Raw genomic sequence first — 18,946 nt, 5'->3', positions numbered from 1 at the left:
TTTAAAGTTAAAATCTTATAAATATGGAAAGACAATATTGATAATATACGAATAAACATAATAATGTCTAAAAGAAGTTAAAAACTAATAAATAAGCGTACCTCGATTTCAAAGCAGCGTAAATATACGTCTTACTTGTTCAATGTCCCAATAACTAATGAAGATCGCGAGTCGTGTAGTGGGGATAAACAGATTCCCCTTCCACTAATTTTACCGCGTAGAACGTATTCAATGTTATTAAGTGTTTATAATATGAATATATAATACTATTATTTTTAAAAAAAGCAGATATAACAAATAAATGTTAAAAAATCTTAAAAAATTTCAAATCTATCGATATTTAAATAAAATATTTCATATTTATATTTTCAAAGATTTTCTTTCTTTAGTCAAAATATCAATATGGAGATTGTTTAAAAATTTAATATATTCAATTACCAAAATATAATTATTAATTGTAAAATTTTAATAAATTACTATAATTACTTGATTTTTTGAAATTTAAAAACATAATAGCTATTTTTTATATATAATATATATAAAATATATTATATATACATATATATATATATAATAGCTTCTATTCATTATATTTTTTATGAAATATTGAAAATAATTGAAATAACTAAATATAAAATAATATTATTTGTATTACAATATAATGTCTATCTTGTTTATTTGTTTATTAATATCTAAATAAGAGAAGTAAAAGAAATTGTATTAATATACCATATGATAAATCATATATGAACATTAAATTAAAATATTTAAATAACAAATCATTAGCACTAAAAAATTTATTAAAAAGTTTAAATATTAAAAAATACAAAAATATTTGACAAAAAATAAAGATTGCAAGAAGATAGAGGTATCAGAAATATGATATACATCATATTTATCATATTTATCATATGATATACATTATTTAAACAGTTATGAAATATGATTTATGAATAATCGCAAACAATAAAATAATAAACTTTAATTATTCGATTCTAATTATTCCTAGAATGCTATTAATAAATGTTGAATACATTAGGTTATGTCTGGGAATACAGGCTTGGGATACATGTATCATACTTACAAGAAATAATTGATGTTTCTTTATTTTCGAATCACTAAAATTTTCTCAAACATTATTCATTACAACGAGAAAAATATTGAACGCATTTATTACACTATATTTGCACTAAACGATAATTCTACGTGAATACGAAAAAATATTTTACTGACTTCCTACGAAATTTTTTAAACTAAACTTTCTTACTGCGTCATTGCAACTTACATGATGCTGCCCTCTAATGTATATATTCAATAAACAGGTGTCATGGCGTCTTTACTGTGCAATATTCCATCCAACTGCATCAAGTGTCATGGCGTGGATTAGGGCTTGCTATTATTCGAATTTTAAATGATTACATTTGCATCAACGTAAATGTACAAATTTAAAACAAATGAATTCAAGTGACGTATTTTATAATAACGAATTAATATAATATTACATTTAGATATTTGTAATATATTACAATAATTCGATGTAGATTGCAATTTGTATTCCGCACTTATAAAAATAAATTATTCGCAATATTAAATAAATTTAAAGTTAAAATTTTATGAATATGGAAAAACAATATTGATAATATACGAATAAACATAATAATAATATCTAAAAGAAGTTAAAAACTAATAAATAAGCGTACCTTGATTTCAAAGCAGCGCAAATATACGTCCTACTAGTTCAACGTTCCAATAACTAAAGAAGATCGCGAGTCGTGTAGTGGGGATACAGATTCCCCTTCCACTAATTTTACCACGTAGAACGTATTCAATATTATTAAGTGTTTATAATATGAATGTATAATACTATTATTTTTAAAAAAAGCAGATATAACAAATATATGTTAAAAAATCTTAAAAAATTTCAAATCTATCGATATTTAAATAAAATATTTCATATTTATATTTTCAAAGATTTTCTTTCTTTAGTCAAAATATCAATATGGAAATCGTTTAAAAATTTAATATATACAATTACCAAAATATAATCATTAATTGTAAAATTTTAATAAATTATTATAATTACTTGATTTTTTCGAAATTTAAAAACATAATAGCTATCTTTTATATATAATATATATAAAATATATTATATATACATATATATATATATATATATATATATAATAACTTCTATTCATTATATTTTTTATATTAAAATAATTAAAATAAATAAATATAAAATAATATTATTTGTATTATAATATTATATCTATCTTTTTTATTTGTTTATTATTATCTAAATAAGAAAAGTAAAAGAATTTTATTAATATAACATATGATAAATCATATATGAACATTTATATATCATAAACATTAAATTACAATATTTAAATAACAAATCTTTAGCACTAAAAAATACAAAAATACATATAATTAATTCACATAGAATATAATTATTCCTTTGTTAAAATTAATTCTATATCATTATTTCTTACATACTTGTCAAATTAATTTTCTCTTTTACAGTACAATCCCATGCATTTATGAAATCATATTTATGAATAAATTCCTAAAGGAATTTGTATTATAAATATTTTACATTGAATTAATTCAAACAATTACCATTTATAAAACAATATCTAACACAACCACCAACCATTTATTGCTCAAACAAATAATCGAATAATCACTAAATAACTTAACATAATACCAAAATATCCAACCTACACTTTGCATTTCCACCGTTCTCGTGTCGAACCATGTTCAAACTTGTTTCACATGCGGTGAACACACCTTGGACGCAGAAACGCGACCAAACACGCATCGATAACGCCACATCCGCACATTTATCCGCGACAATGGTCTCGTTTATTCCGCCACCGGTCCCAAAAACCATGGAGCCACCATGAGAATCGCAAATTGTCGCACGGAACGAGGGCCATCCCCAAAGAGCGGCCGGGGATGAACCGCGTCAAAGCCAGAAACTTGGCCGCGTTGTTCTATTATGCAACGGAAAAACCAGGTACAGCAGCAGCAGCTGCACGCGACGTTGGCAATAGAATTTACTACTCTTTCGTCGACGACTTCTTCCGTGAGGAGAGACCGCGCGACGCCACCTGAAATATCGATGAGGGCGCAGGCGAGCACGAAATCGGTGCTCATCCAGTTAGCTTGTGTTACTTTCCAATTCGTTCACCTTCCAACCTGGATCGAACGAGCATTTTGCAAAGCATTTCGCCGGATGATGTATCGCAAATCGAGTGTTCGCCACGCCGCTGAAACGCACGGATGCGAATCTTTGAAATTTATTAACCGTGGAGGGATGACGGCTCACTGGAACGTAAACAAGATTCCATATTGCGCCCCTAGTGTTATATCTTGTTCGTAACTGGGGAGTAAAATAACGGTCGGCCCTTCTCTGTCGAATTCGAGCAACTGCTATGCAATTTGTCGAGCAATTTGTGTATATTGACGCGAAAAAAATATTATTATAATATCATTTGTTTTTTACGATTCGAGATTCATTGAGAATTGAACATTATTCTGAATCGATTTAGATGTTTCCTGCACTTCGATTTCTGTCCATTTTTACGAGTAATGAAATTGGATGCTGTATAATTCTGTGAAATTGTAATATGACGATGCTTTCATTGTTGTTGTTTCGAGAAAGAAAGAATAGTTTGTTATATTATATTATATTCTTTGACTCTGTGTTTAAAAATATAATTCGTAGACTGATAAAATATATAAATTTTAAGCAAATGTTTAAAAGCAAACAGAGGAAATTTTATTTAAGAATCGTATTGGCTTCAATACGCGAATTAAACCGAATCCTTTAACATGTGGACAATGCAAATAAAAATAATACCGCATTGAAGCATCGAAAAATATTTCAAATATCAATATTTTTCTAGTATCTTAATTGAAAAATATTCAAAAATACTTTTATACAAATGGAAAATGTAATATTCAACTTCGAGCCACGAACTTTTAATTGGCTATAAAACTTTTTTTCATAAAATCCACAAAAAAATAAATTTCCAGTTTGTATCTATTTGTACGCGAACAAAAAGTATAACATTCAATTTCAATTTACGTAGATTATATTATGTTTCTACAAAATGAATTCTAGGATTGCAGGAAATAAGAGAAAATGAAAAATTTATTCCTTTGATTCAACTTTTTTCGAAAATTCTATCAATGTTACGATTCTTTTTCTTGGTTACAATAACACAATTACAATTAAAACAATTGCACTTATCCCAATTAAAAAAAATTTAAATAGACGAACGCAAGAAATATTATTCAACAGTGCACTATCATTTTTGAATAATTTTATAAATTATTACTTTACATGCAATAACGGAAATATTTTTCTGAACATAATTAAATACACGACCAGTTACACGAATTCTCCTGAATTTTATCATATGGAAGTATGAAGAGAACGAAAGGGGAGCGACGTAGAGATCAGACAGATTAGTTGGTACGATTGTTAGCCCCGGCTAATCGTACCACTGCAAATGAGCTATTTCGTTTTCTACGTTGATTACGCGTCAGCCAATGGTGATAACGTTTGTATAGAGTCCCTTTATATCGTCCAACAACAAGGATTCCAAAGGATTTCACGTGCAACGTAGCTAAATTCACCCGTGAAATTGTGGCGCAACCTTTAGTCTCGTCACCGGCCTGTCACAGAGAAATCTCGTGATCCGGGTCAATGTGGCCAAAAGCGTGCCTTCCTCCTCCTCCTCCCCCCTGTTCGAATCGGTTTTACCTCTTCCATTCGTGAATTCGATTCCAATTGAAAGTTATTAGCGTGAATCGAAAGTGTTTCTCTCGCCACTTTTTCCTCTTCGCTCTTTCGATTTTGTCGATTCTTTTCTTTTTTTTTCTCCTCTCTCTTTTTCTTTTTTTTTTTTTTTTTTTTCCTACCAGTTAGATGACTCGCAGCGGTCTTTATCGATGTCGCGGAAAAGGAAATAATTGAAATTTAACCTCTCGTCGAGGTGGATGGTTTTAATTTTCAGAAATCGCTTTTTTCTTCTGAGGAAAACAATTGGCGCGAATTTTGATTTTGGATTCATTTTGGACGATTATTAACATGTTCTGAGAAGTTGGTTGGTGATTGTAATTCAAAAATTAAATTCAATTATCTCGATGGTTTTTTCTTTTCCAATTTTTTCTTTTCGATAATAATTTTCGAATTTAATATTGAAGAATAGAATAGCATCAATGAAAAATAGACAAGATATAAAGTAATTATTAAAATTCATATTTATCACGAATATTATAGATTTTACAAAAAAAAAAAAAATGGAGGAGTTCAAAGTTTAATGCAGCATCCATTATGATGATTAATCAACGTATGGATTAATCAAATTCTGAGTTAAAATATAATATTTAATTGAATTTAATTTCACGAAGGAATAACAATATACTTTCGATAAATCGAGATCCATAATCGATACAAAATCTTTTTGCAGATCCAATTTTATTTACACGTTGCTATTATCCGGATCTTCTTCGGTCAGCTATTTCTGCAACGGGTAGAGTACACGCCCTCCTGAAAATCTAATTAACCGGTTGCAATTACTAACTCCCTCTCCCCCTATGTAATTACAGTTGATTCTCATATCCACTCGACGTCGCGGCAAAATATACTTTTTGATGAATTTCCGTGACTCGTGCGCGTTACTGCTTCCTTTGCAGAAATTTTCATGTTTAATTGCGCACGAGAACGATCGACTATTAAAACCATGCTTTAATCTCTCTTGTTGTTTTTTTTTTTCGAATTTTTTATCAAAAGAAAAAAAATGCAATTACACCTATATTTATGATTCGTTATTGTACCGTGATAAATTAAAGTACAAATTACGTACAAATTACCATAAAAAGAGGAGAAATAAATTTTATTTGATAGCTGTGGATAATAAATATTGTTTGTTAATTAATTAAATGTTAATTAAACTCTTTATACATTAATTTTTTCATTTGTTGTCACTTTGATATTTGTAAAAGTGGAGAAATATACAACGATAATTTATATATGTTTAAGATATCACGAAAATTGAATGGGAGACAAATTATTCTAAATTCTGTTCTGAAAGATTCAATAGAATTATTAGAATTAAAATTAATTCATCTTTCAAAATAAATTGAATAACAAGTTATTGATCAATAACTTTCTATAAATGTGAGTGTAAATCTTAATTATGGAGGAAGAAGCATACAGAATAATAAATATTATTAAAAATTAATATTTCAAGTATAAGAACATATTTCACTTACGATATCCTTGAACCTTGTCGAGAGAGTTGCAAAATACAGAGAATACCCGAGGAAATTCGATATCCGCATAAAGCACTTGAGAACCGCGTTGGTCTATTGAATTCGTGACACAAGGTGACCAAGTTCACGTGATCAAAGAGACTAGTCTGTCTTCTTGGATATCACGTTCACGGAAATTCGAAGGTTGTCGAGAAATTTGCGAGGAACAGGTTCCAAGCATTAGAGGAACCATCAAGGAACTTTGAATATCTTCAGTTTCCTTTTTCCGCAGAAACTTTGATGCCAAAGACGCATCCTTTCACGCGTTGAATTCATAGACAAAAAAAAGAAAAAGAAATATTCATAAAATCGAGAAAACGAAAAACTCTTAGTTATATGACAATTGATGATTTATATAAACGATTTTTATTGATAATCGATACTTTGCAATAATCACAGCAAGAATATTCCACGTACAATAAAGTCAAAATGATTTAGAAGTTAAAAGAGTCGATCATTCGAATTCAAATTATTAAATTAAATTTACAAAATAAATTGATAAATTCGTTCCAATAAACGGTGATTTAATTTCCTTTATCACTGTAACTGTAGAGTAGAGTAATTTTAAATAATCGCAAATATTCGAAAATTTCAGGAACAAATTTTCAAAATTAATCAACTTCGTAATAATATTAATGATATTTAATAAATAAATTCAGTATATTTACGATTATACCTCGGGTGTTTATAAATTAATTTTATTTCGTTCCATTTAATAATATTTCTGCTCTTTTTTTTGATATGAAAAAAGAAAAATATACACGTTTATTTTTCTTCCATTCCAAACAACGGTACATTTTTCGTTCAATTTCAACAATCAGGATGATAACTGCTTAAAAATGATTCATTTTTTTTTTTTTTTATTAAATTCGAAAGGAATATAATCGATAGAAACGCAAATATCTCGTCAACCGCGTAGAGGGAGCGTTTTTATTTCCCCGCAAAAATTCACTTTACTATCCTGTCAGCCGAACGAATTGACGAGGTGATATATATATTCGTATACAGTATGATATAACTGGTATTATAAATGTATTTCGCGTGAAAATAAACGTCCGATTTTCGAGGATAAAAAAAAAAAGAGAGAGAAGAGAAAGAGAAAGAGAAAAAGAGAGAGAAAGAGAGAAAGAATTGCGCGATATCGCGTTTACTATATTATTAATCGTGAAAACGAACTCGCTTGAATTATGACGTCGAAAATGCTCCAGGCAGCCATTGCACGGACATGTAACGATTTTTGCTCGTTGCAATCGACAACTCGCGTTATTTAGTGTTCCCTATCTATTGATCAGCGCGGATGAAACGACCGCAATGACAAAACTATATCACACTGTTGTGGTACATCGGCGGAAGGTATCGAGTACGTTTTTTATTTATCGCGTTTAATTCGTAGATCGTTGCTTTTCGTAGCGACGCGATATCATTCGAAGGTAATATCTTTTTTAATATCATTGTCGCTCGCGAGTGAATAGCAATCTTTCACGAAACTCGACAGAAAGAATATATTCGTTAAATTGATATTTGATTCTTTCGATTTACGAGAAATTCGGATCGTGGAAGAAAAATACGATTAATCGTGTTTCTCTTTTGAAAAATTTTCAATCGAGAATTATTATTTTTAACTCCTCCTCTAGAGAAGTTACTTCTTGGACCGTTGATCGAATGTCAATTCCACAATCTCCAAGTCTCCGATTGAGAGAGAACGGTTAAAAGATTTTTGATCATCATAAATCTCCGTCACAAAAAGGAGATGACAATTCGAGAGAAATATAATTCGCGAGAAATGAAACACCAGTGGTGTTTCAGAAAATTTAGCGAAAAGTTTAAGCGAGAGAGCGATGAAGAAAAAAAAAAAAAATAGGGGAAAAGTTAAAAAAGCGTGGGAATCAATGAAGAGATATACGATAGAAATAGGACATGGTAACGCCATCTATGAGCGGAACGGAAGCTAGGCGCGGGATTAACATACAAATTCCAACGAAACTAATAAAATTTCCATCATCCACGAAGCGAGGCCATGATCTGCATAATTCCAGCCGTGTCGACGTTCGATACCGTTTTCCAGAGAATAGGTGTGGAGTTAATAAAACAAAATTCAAAATTGAATATAAGTATATTCCTTTGGAGGATCAAACGATCAAACAGGGCTCACGTTTCTCTACTAACTAAATTCACTTCGATATACGGCGTTGAAAATGGCTCGACTTCGGCAAGCAATATTACAGAGATCACTGGCCAGATAGCCTTCACGTTGCACGTCCGATAAGTCGTTTTACGGCCGTTGTAAAAAGCTGAAATATCTTCTTTCTACGCGTCACACGGAACTTGGTCTTTTTCCACCAACGTTCCCTCTGAATCCGATGGAAACCTGGCATGTAGTTTGAATTCTCTGGCAAGAGATTTTTCTTTCTCGTTCCTGATATTTTTTTTCCTTTCTTTTTTTTTTTTTTTTTTGTATTTCATTTTGATCAAATTTTTATTTCACCTTATCGTTTCGTTCAATTTTACGCGCGAATATTGAATATTGTCTTCGATATATTACGCGCGAAAATTTAAATATTTATCCGTGGCATGATTTTGTGTTTATTCATAACTCGAACTAATTTTGAAATAATAAAAGAATGGAAATCGAAATTTTATCGTTCTTGGATTTTTCACTAATATTTTGTGAATTAAAAAAGATATATTCTATCTTTTCATTCAAATAAATTACTTAACAATTTTGCTTAAAAATTTCAAACACTCGCATATGACGAATCTAAGAATACTATTTAATTTAATTTCATTTCTGAATGAAAACTATTTATTTAATTAAATATCCAAATAAATTCAATATCGACGAACGAATCAATATTAATGTAATAATTATCGAAACATTTCTCACTTCTCAATTTAAAACGGACTTTAAATGGGGCCCGCAACCGCGAGCTCATTATTATTCATTCCATTACCAACTATTATAATCCCAAGCAAACCGTTCCAAACTTTAATAAAAAGTTCTCTCCGGTGTTTGATCGAAGTACAAAGAGTACAGGGGAAGTTTCAGGTGTTGACTGAAATACGAATGAAATCGAAACTCAATTCCGCCTGATACTCGATAACACGAGCTGTTTTTGAAAAGCGAGTCCTACAAACGACAGCTAGTTTCCCTTTGAATGTCTGTTCCCACGACGAAATTTAACGAACGGGGAGAGGTGAGGGGAGAGGGGGATAATAAAAACTATCAAGCAAACTATCGTGTCGATGTCAAAGAAGTATGTCCCGACCGGCGACGAGCAATCGTTCCTCCAACTTTTCATATCTCGTTGACAAAAGTGTCGTTTCTCAAATGCGAGAACGAAAATTGTCTCCTCCTCTTGTCGAAAGATGAAAACCAATTAATAGATTTCACTACGCGTTACACGGTGGACAGGTGTCTGATGAAAATGGTTGATTCGGTGGACGTTTCTCCCCGGTTAACGAGGATCGAATTGACGTTGAAATATAACGTGTGTTAGTTGCACATCGTTTTCAACCGTATTTTACAAATGATAGATTAGCGATAAATATAGTTCGACGTATGAATTATGCGTTCCATATTTGAGGAATAACAAATATGGCACTACACGAAAAGTATTTGTAAAATATTTTTTTCTTTCAATTTAATATTTATTTTACAACCATTCTAATTTGTTTTCTTTTTGCAAAAATAAATGTGAAATTATACTTGACACGTTAATACGAAAAAATATTATGATTCGATTAAATATTTCGTGTATATAATTTATATATAATTTTGATAATTTTATTATTTTTATTCATCAATTCATCATTTTCTTCGCTATAATAATTTCGAAAATTTTATTTATTACCCATGTCGGGATATTCTGAACGTTCCCATGAATTTTTTAATTCATTTCCTAATGTTTCTTAATGTTTATTGCAGGCTAGTCATTTATCTTATTCATTCGTGCAAAATTTATTCTCCCTCCTCGGTGTACATAAATCTTGCTATTATTTATGAGAATTTCTCCCTTCCTTTGTTCCATTCCATGAAAATTTTAACCCTTATATAACGCAAGTTGCACTTTTTCCGACTGCAAGGTTCAATCTTCTTAAAAGACTCTATGATAAATAACCTTTCCGAAATGCTAAATGTTGTCGTAATCATTGCATACAAAAAAAAATATATATATATATATAATTCAAAATCTTTTCATCGTTAAATGATACTGAAAATAATTACATTTAAATTTATAAACAAAATAAAAATTAAATATTATCTATTTATCCACAATTAAAATATTCGTTAAGTCAAATAAATATTAAATAACGTTTATCGAAATTTGTATACAAGAGATTAAAAGGAAAAAAAAAAAAAAAAGAAACAGAAATTTATTCTTTAAAATGCTCTCTGTACAATGCTTCGACCATAAAATTCGTACAAATTCCAAACAAGGAATTAAAATAAACGTGCGCAAAACGTGGTGCGGAGAGGAAGTTTGATACTTTGAAACGTATCCGCAGATTTGAAGAGAGTTTGAACGACGACTCGTACGTGTCACGAAACCTTAAACCACCGAATGCGAGCAACAATCGCGAGTGGCGGATGGCAGGTCGATTTCGGGGTCGAAACTCGCTTCGAATTCTCCTACTTTATGGCTCTATAATTTTGCGCTGTACTTCAGCCTGGCCTTGTGCAACCCTCGTGTCTTGAACGGGCACGTATAAAATAAGATATTGCGGACAGAGGGATAAGGGTTGAATGTGGAAGATTTACGAAGATACAAGGATTTAGGAAGAGAATTTTCTTTTTTATTCCCTTTACTTCTCTCCTTGCTTAATATCGTATCGAGGTGTTCTGTCCCGGATTATTAGCAAAAGAGTTAGCATTTTTATTCAGCAATATGTGGAAGTGAATGATAAATGTTGAGAGTTCGGTAAATTTGCGAAAATTACGAAGCGAAATGAATTATAAAATTATATATTGTTGTATATATAAATTTTGTCATAAAATATTGAAATTTTTTAAAAATTTTTCTCGAAATTCTTCTTTCAATTTAACCACATTTTACTTTATATAATATTGAAATTATAAATATTAAGAAATTTAATATTCTTTCAACAACTTCATTCGTCACCTTAAATTATTTGATAAACATCGCTTCGATGTACTTAACTCCTTCCATTTCTACGGTTTCTTGTCTCTAGTGTCTTGTCTAGTAACCTATATATCAACATCGAAAAAAAAAAGGCCAAGAATAAACTTTCTTGCGGGCAGAGGAAGAGAGCCAAGACTGTCTTCGAGACTTAGACAGTGAATGGAGTGATCAAAAGACGACGCTGCAATTTATCCAGCTTGTCACTTCGTCGTAGCGCCAAGAGAGAGAGTAGCGTGCTGATTATAAGATACAGGCGAACATCTAGGTATTCATGAAAGCCCCACAGATTCTACCTAAAGATTACCGAAGACTTTTATCGATTTCTAGGTCTTTCTCATTTATTCGAAATTAATTTTACAAAGATATATTCTATCTTTAATGAAATGGACTTTTTTTTAAATTGACATTATTTATAAAATTTGCTTATTATCTATTATTGAACATTAAGCTAACAATTTTTCTCTCCAATTAAATTTCACTTCATTTAAGAAAGAATTAAATTGCTCGTATCCTAAAAGAAAAGGTAAGCCGCAATAATATCAAAGTTTTAGTTAAACAAAACTGTTATAATAAACTTTTACGGTTGATTAAATTATTATTCCAAGGAAATTGTCTTTGGAAAATAGTTTTGGGGAAAAAAGCTTCGTCTCTTCAACAAATCTTTAAATAACTCCCTCTCTATGTTCCACCGTATCAAAACATCATCCAAGATCCAAGATCTCTAAATTTACCAACTAGAAAGCTTCCCAGTCGAACGCATTCCTCGAAGAGGAACCAAAAAAGGAACAAAGAATACCTCCTCCTCGGTATCTGATATTCAAATAAATGCACCGAGCCATCAGAACTGGTATGAACGCTCCACGAAATTTTTCCTCCCTCGACAAGTCTTCGACAATCGATCCTCACCGATTCCAATAAATGGATGAAGGCTAAGTGCGCGCTATCGATCCAAAAAAAAAAAAAAAAAAAAAAAAAAAGAAAGAAAAGAAGAAAAAGAAAAGAACAAGTTCGATCAAGAATCAAGAATTCTCTTCTTTCTAGTTAATTAGCAAAAGTCTTACCGCGATCCTAAAGAATTTTTCTCGAGTCCGCTTTTTATAACAAAAGGGGCAGCCAATATCCAAGAGAGTCTGGCGAGGATAATCAGAAAGGTGGAATATTAGTCTTTTAAAGAATAAACCGGATGAAAATCTCGTGTTAGGCAGGCGCAATCTGCAAATATTGCGCCTGTTCCTTTATCTTTCTGTTAAAATTCTCGGATTAATAAACGAAACGAGATCCAGGATGAAGTCTCTTTCTCTCTCTCTCTCTCTGCCTCTTTCCGCCCGCGCCTTTCCTTCCATTCCTCCGCGATTTCCTTTAGATTCGAACCTACTTGGAACGGTGATTCCGTGGCACAATTGAAACTCCTTGGGGAGAGAAAAAAAAAAAAAATGAGAAGGAAATAAGAGACTTTCTTCCTTGTGCGAAGATTGCGAAGATTATCGTGTCGCGAGACACGAGATTTAATTTGTTCGTTTAATCGTCGAGCCATTCGATTCGTCGTTATTTAGATCCCGGCGAGGAGGAATTCCTCTTATTGAATTTCTCTTCTGATAAAAAGTAACGCCCTTATATATACAACGTGGCGGTATGGAAATGCAAGAGGTGGAGTGTTTGGCGCTCGCCCGGCGGGAAATTCAAATCTTATTCAAATGCGGATGACCCGACGTTTAACCGCGAAATTTCGCGATGATCGTATGGAAATACAGGGCAGACGTGTGCACACACCGCCCAAAGTTTGCCTTCCTGGATGGATGGTCGATCGCGCGCGCAACCCCCTTTCGTACGTATCGATATTATTTCAACGTTTTCATCGATAGATTTTGTAATAGGGGTACCGTGTCAAGAGTAGATCTACAAAAGCACGTTTTGTATTCGAGGATGGATGGTAAAAATCGATGGTAGAATTTTATTTGAAGAACAAATAACAGATTCCTCGCGTTATTTTTATATATTATACATCGCGTGAAAAATGAAAATTTAAGTAAGAATTTGATTCGAGGAAAGATATAAATTTATCGTTTAACTCGTTTAATTTGTTAACAATCATCGAGAGAAGAAACTCGTATATCTGCTTCCCTATATCTGCGTGAAATAAATTGAATTAATTTAATTCAATCATGGTATATTTGAGCTACAGAGATGAGGCTGGTATTAAATTAAAATTTCTCTACTTCGATTAGAAATTTATGCGTTTTATATTGAATTCGATCGATAATTCGATCGAAGTATTAATAAGGAAATTCATCTTATACACGCGACTCCATTACATTAAAAATCCTATCTCGAATAATTAAACTTGTGGAAAAAAATATTACACGAGAGTTATTAAATTAGTATGAAAGATAAATATAGAAAATATCAGCACATTATTCCGCATATTGAATCCCCAATAAATATAAAATTAATATTATTCCAAGTGAATTTTAATAAAAAAAAATATATATATATATTGGTCAGGCGATCAAATATTTGAATATTGAGAAATATTAAAAATTTCATCTCCATCCTAAAAAAAAAAAGTCAACAGAGTTTATTTTTCCCTGTTGATACGAAAAAAAGAATAATATACATATAGAAAAAAAAAAGACTTTCTAAAATCTAATTAATAAATCGAATTTACGAATAACACTCACACTTTGAGCAACGATTCCAAAGCATTCTCTCGCAAATAGGGCTTTCACATGCTGTAACACGATCCTATAAGTAACCTAATTTAGGGGTGCATTAAGCTCGGTACGCCTGAAGTCAAATTCGATGCTTTGTCGACATCGTCACAGTGAAACTATCCATTGTTCCAGTTTCGAAAAGAACCGTTATCGTGGAATCTAGAACGTTGAAACCATAACTCGAAACAGATTTATGGTTTTTCATCTCCGAAGGGACGAAAGAACCACCACCTCCTCCTCGAAGAAGGGAGGTTGGATTAATCGAGGGATTTCACGATTTCTGGCCAGTGTCGGAGACGCCCAGTGTCGTACAGCTATCTGGTTCAGGCATCGATGCAATCAATGATGAAGTAGGCATTGACAGCTGTCATTGGTATTCCGCTATTTCTCTTGATAACGCCAACAATAGCCAATAGAAATCACAATGCGCCGCGACGATTCCTTGTCGATCTGGGATCACATAATAGTCACTGTCATAAAAGACTATCGTGACCGTGGGAAACAATAGGCCTTCCCTCTCCCCCTCTCCCAGGTGTTAATGTCTCTCCAGGTGACGTTGAACGAGCCTTGGTGTTATCGAATTTCGCTCAGGAAATAGGAAAGGAACGAACGAGGTAATGATATTTGGCGAGATTATGAAAGATCTTGGATCTGTATTAATTCTTGTGAATTTTGGAAATATTCTGATATCGAGGATTTTTTTTTTTTTTCAAACTCTCTGATACAAGGAAAGTTCAAGTCATCACTTTGCTGGTCTCGAATTTGTTTGTCACGAATACGAAGAGTTTTGAATATTGATGGAATAACAAGTTACGTATTCAATGATGGTTAATTATTAAAATTTAACTAACTGAATGGAAAAATTGGAATTATATATATATATATTCTATAGTCTGATTAGATAGAAAGTTTGATAAAGAAAAGGAAAAAAAGGGAAATTTAATTTTGCCGACTCACGTTTTTCAGGCACTTTTGCTCGAGATCAAAAGCTGGTGGGAGGAAATGTGTTTGGCAATCACAATTTCACCAACGGACCAACGTTCGAAATGAACGTTCCACGAAATGTGACCACAGCAGTTGGCCAGACTGCTTTTCTTCATTGCAGAGTTCATCAACTGGGTGACAAAGAGGTAAGAGGATTTACCTGTTACTTCTGCCGAATGGTGTAGCATTCACCCAGGAGGGGGAAATAAAGAAGAAAAATGATCTCGCATTTTATTGCTATTTAATTTCTTCGATGTGATATGTTTCAAATGCTATATTCATATTTGAAACAATTAGAATTAAAAAATATATATACATATGTATATATTTTGGAATTTTTATTTTTTCAAATTTGTATTTCAATTTATTCCCGTGAATCAATGATTCGATGATACTTGAAGTATTCTCTTTTATAATTTTTAAACTTTAAGCAATATTGTTAATCCCATATAAATCATATTTAAATTCTACATTATGTTATTTGAAAAATGCATTTACATATGATTTTAGAATTAAACTTTCTATCGTGTAATATTTGCCATTGCAGAAAGAAACGAATACAGAATTTATTATTATTATTATTAGTTTGTCAAACTAAAATAAATTTTATAAATTATTTTTTAAAATTTCATTAGATGTCTGAAATTTAAGAGTTGATCTTTTAAATCAAATATAGTATTTAAAATTACTTCTAATGAAATTTAATTCCACAAATAATACCTATAAATTGATTTATAATTTATTTTATATATCTAATTATTTTTTATTTATTCATTTTATTAATATAATATAATATGTGTTTGGCAATCACACATATATATATATATAATTATCAATATAATAATAGAAAAATCGAATTAAAATTTATCGAATTAAAATATAAGAAATCGAACTGATATTCCTCCTCGAATTAAAGTAACATTAATTAATCACGGAATCGTTCGATTTTTAAACCGAAAGGATACAGAAAATAAAATTCAAAGATCAATCAGAAATTCGCAACAATGATCTTCGAATTAAAAATAGAGAAAAATAAAAAAAAAAAGGTAATTCTTCACAAATTTTCGTTAACTTTGCTCTCGTTTATCTTCTTCTTTTTTTCTCTTCCTTCGATATAATTCGTGGGAAACGAGATACCAGAGGGAAGAAAAGAGGAAAAGAAAAGTCACGTCCGCAACTTGATCACGGGATCAAAGGCGATACCGTGGCTTGCTCTGTTGCGGTCACGGCCACTGCCTCGTTTTTCAAAATCTTCCGTGATCCGTGGATCGATATGGATCCGACAGACTTGCGGAATAACATTACCACGGGGTTGCCGTGCGGTTTTGCGCTCGTCGATAGAATATGCATGGGGCGTGCTCTAAGAAGGGGAATGGCCTCAAAGACCGACGAGTACGTGGCGCGGTCATTAAATTTTTCATTTTATATCGCGAAAAATTGCGGATACGTATATCCGCGGGAAAAACGTGTACGGAAAGAGTAACAGGTGGAGGCGTTTAAACAGGCGATCTCTTTATGCTATTTATTATTATGTATAGTATATCGTGTATGTTCGTTGTAAATGGAATTATTACACGATGATCGATAGAAATATAAGCTTGAGAGTAATTATAAACGATATGAAAGATTATACGTCGTTCGCCATAATTTTGATCCAAGGAAGGATAGAAAAATTGTTATTTAATCGTTTGAATTGATGGATAATTTTAGATGATAAAGAAAATATCTTGTACGAATTGCAATATATTGATCCAAGGATCGAAAAATTATTATTTAATCGTTTGAATTGATGGATAATTTTAGATGATAATTGCAATACATTGATCCAAGAAATATGTATTCGTCATATCATCGAAAGGATTAAATAAATGATAAATTACATTAATCATTTCAATATTTATTTTTACATTAATAACATTCACTTATCTTTATATTCTCTCACATCGAAGAGAACAGATGATAAAAATTTAAATATCATACCAGCGATTTAAAATCTCGGGCGGATTAATTAGGAAATGCGAGAACCGTAATAATTTAAATTTACCGCGTGTATGTTTAAAGAGAAACAGAAATAAAACGTGTATCGCGTACAATCTTTAATTACATCACGTACACAGAGCGAAGGAAAACCACATTAATGAGATTCTGAAATGAATTCGCGAAAAAGAGAACGATTGCAAATAGTTGAATCAAAAAAGAGAAAAAATTATTTTCCAACATGTCGAAACGAATTAACTCTATACGAATTGACTCTATACGAGCCAATACAGTTATTGGCCAAAATAAAAAATCACTTCTCTTTATTTTCTCTTGTTGGAGAAACGTAAATTTCTCGACAATGATTCGCGCATCCGGTTGAACAGCAATTAAACACGTATAACCAGGAATTTGACGAATATGTAACACAAAATCACGATAAATGTCACAATTTTGTAAATACTGTAAATTGCCCGATATCTAGCTTGACAAACGGGGTACGTAATAGCAATCGTACATATTTATATATTAATCGACTTTCCGTTGATACAAATTAACGACACTAAACTAAACACTAATTCATTTCGAATGTGTGATGACGTTGCAGTAGAAGCTTTCGATAATCGGATTGTCACAAATTTTACCGTCCCTCGTTAATACGGGTCAGGGATGATGGATATTAGAATAGGAAAGACTACTTCAACACGTTAATGTCAACGAGCAATTCGATCCTGTTACCATCTTTGCATCACAGATGAAAATATTTCCTATTATTTTCTTATTTTTTATACAAATTATAAAAAATATTCAACGTATGTGATTTGTGATTTAGAAATATAAATATAAATTTTTATAAATTATAATAATTAAATTTATATTAATATATAATTGAAAATAAAACTTTTAACTCTAATAATTGTTTAACGCAATTTCACTTTGTAGAAATCAAAGATCTAAGATTTAACACCCGTTTAAAAAATGCTTCTTCCACCGCAAGTAGTGTAAGTCGATAATTAAATCAGGCTTGATTTTCAACCGGACGTAACGATACGAGCACGATGAAAATTGGGAAAACAGGAAGAATCAAAATTGAAGCGAAATTTCATGAATGCGCAACGTTTCATAAATGTCCATCGTAGCTTTAATAAGAGAAGAATGCCGGGTTAAATCTTCCTTACGTCCCCGTCAAACGATGTAAAAATTAAGGAAACGCAATTACGGGTTGTAAACAGGTTATAAAGGAGGATATAACGTCGTTACGCCACAGCAAGAGTCGCTCCTACGGATATTTCCTAATTTAATTCCTCCTACGCTCGTAGGAGGAATGGTACTCGTCCCTGGAAAAATGCAACTTAACCACGGATGCGCGAGGGAAATGGCACATGGTTCAGGAGGTCACACGTGATGCGTGGTGAAATCTGTGAACCATCTATCTCCTTCTTCTTCTTTTTTTTTTTTTTTTCCCCTCTTTCCGCGCTTTCACGTCGAAAAAATTTCGAGTTTCGGGTTTTCAGGCCGTGGCGCCGACCGGAATATCGTTTCATCCCTTCTAATTAGGTCACAGCTTGTCGGTGGATGCCCCTTTCCTTTTAAAGCCATTGATGTTCGTCGAATGAGGCAATTAGAAGACCCTTGGAATAGGCCGGAAAGACCAAAGGAATAAAATCGATTTTATCTTTTGATATATATATAAAACACAAATCATTATCGGGAGAATTAATCCCATTCGATTGGCAGAAAATATTTTCTGTCTGTCGGATAATGGATTTATATTCGTTCTATTCGTGTGATATTTTTTTTTTT

General features: G+C 31.7%; 1 protein-coding gene across 1 annotated transcript in view; it reads left to right on the top strand.

Annotated features, from left to right (window-relative positions):
- The window catches only part of LOC122713540 (zwei Ig domain protein zig-8), a 416,620-nt gene that overhangs the window by 98,848 nt on the left and 298,826 nt on the right, over window positions 1–18,946 (top strand). Inside the window, exon 2 of the mRNA XM_043934103.1 lies at window positions 15,149–15,312. Within this exon, the coding sequence (XP_043790038.1) occupies window positions 15,149–15,312 (164 nt within the window). The remainder of the gene's footprint in view (window positions 1–15,148; window positions 15,313–18,946) is intronic.

The sequence above is a fragment of the Apis laboriosa genome, unplaced genomic scaffold (assembly GCF_014066325.1).
Source record: "Apis laboriosa isolate Shangri-la unplaced genomic scaffold, ASM1406632v1 scaffold24_cov149, whole genome shotgun sequence".
NCBI lineage: Eukaryota > Metazoa > Arthropoda > Insecta > Hymenoptera > Apidae > Apis > Apis laboriosa.
This window is presented reverse-complemented; position numbering and strand designations above follow the sequence as displayed.